The 1,455-nt window shown below is 39.5% G+C and overlaps 1 protein-coding gene across 1 annotated transcript in view; it reads right to left on the bottom strand.

Moving 5' to 3' along the window:
* The window catches only part of LOC107644557, a 2,530-nt gene continuing 1,087 nt past the window's right edge, over positions 13–1,455 (bottom strand). Inside the window, exon 2 of the mRNA XM_016348442.2 lies at positions 13–959. Coding sequence (XP_016203928.1) covers positions 149–959 — 811 coding nt within the window. The 3' untranslated portion in view covers positions 13–148. The remainder of the gene's footprint in view (positions 960–1,455) is intronic.

The raw sequence follows: 1,455 nt of genomic DNA on the forward strand, positions 1-1,455 counted from the left end.
AGAGGGTAACAGGAAAAGCTCAACCTATAAAAACACTCAGAGGGTGAAGATAAAACAAGACATACCAGTACATTATGAGAAACAGAAAAGAAACATTCAAAGTCACTGTAGAACTTCTACCAAAACTGTATCTTGCACATGGTAAAAACTACTGTTCTGTCTGCTGCTTCAGGTTATCCACATGCAATTTAGCAAGAGCCTCAGATAACAAGTTTGTTGTAGCTTTTGACATGGTTGGGTATTTCGGAGGAGGGGGCTGGGATTTGTATATCTGATCACGAGCAAGGCCATCATCAAGTTCATTTTCAAACTCGGGAGATTCCCCAGAATTGATAGATACGTTTGGAGATTGATGATAAAATGAATAAATATCCATGTCTTGTTGCTGAGTTACATGAGTAGAAGATGCAGTCATTGCATTGTCTGTTAAGTAATCTGGTGGGGCAAAATCATGGCCAAAAGGAGACCTGGCTTCCCCCATAGGTTTGTAAGCTACATGAACATTCATTAAGGGAGGATCCGGATTCAGATTCAATGAAGCTTTGCCAGAAGCAGCTATAGGAAAACCATTGGGAGCGATGTTTCCAATAGGCACAAGGTATACAGCACACGATTGATTAGGATAGTAAACCATATTCTGCAATGGCTGCGGTTGCTGGTACATGGGTTGGCATGATGGTAGTGGTAACAGGCCACTTGGGTGGATTGGTAGAATTTGCTGAGGAGCTTGTACAAACTGCAAATGTGGACTCCCCACTTGATTATACTGTGGAAATGAGGCATACCCGAGATCCATATTCATGTTATTCGCCATGACCCCAGAGGAAATGTAAGCGAATTTGTTTTCAGCTTCAATGGATTCAGCATTGGTTCTTGCCTCCGAAATATGATAAACCGCAGGGTCTTCGTAAGATATATTTAGCTGGTGGGACATAACACTAGATGAAACAGTATTATCACTGAAACAAAATAAAACACTACCAGTTACCAAAACTGAGTGTGAGTATAAACAAGGGCATTCAGCTGCAACAGAACATACTAAATTGCCAGCAAGCCATTGCCATAATTTTTGCCATGATAGCTTAACACTTTCAAAATTTGAATGGAAGGGATGGGTGTTCTCACTACTTTGAGCTCAAGTAAGTGAAGTAACTGTCACCATTAAATAACATCAAATTCCAAGAAATAATGTTAACAATACAAAAATACTCAGAAGCAACAACTGAGAATGTAGACTAAGGCTATATTTTGTAAGTATCTCAGTGTAGGAAACACGGACAAAAGACAGACACCACAAAAAAGTTATGTCTCGTCCATATCCTATTGTCTCCAATTTTTTGGTGAACAAAAACTTGGGTAAGTTTTGTCTCAAAACAGTTGGCAATTTGGCATTTTGCTTGTTTTCGTATCAGTTTCCCCTAAATAGGCATGTGTCTGTTCATATCTCTGCATTTC

Source organism: Arachis ipaensis, chromosome B05, assembly GCF_000816755.2.
Source record: "Arachis ipaensis cultivar K30076 chromosome B05, Araip1.1, whole genome shotgun sequence".
Classification (NCBI taxonomy): Eukaryota; Viridiplantae; Streptophyta; class Magnoliopsida; order Fabales; family Fabaceae; genus Arachis; species Arachis ipaensis.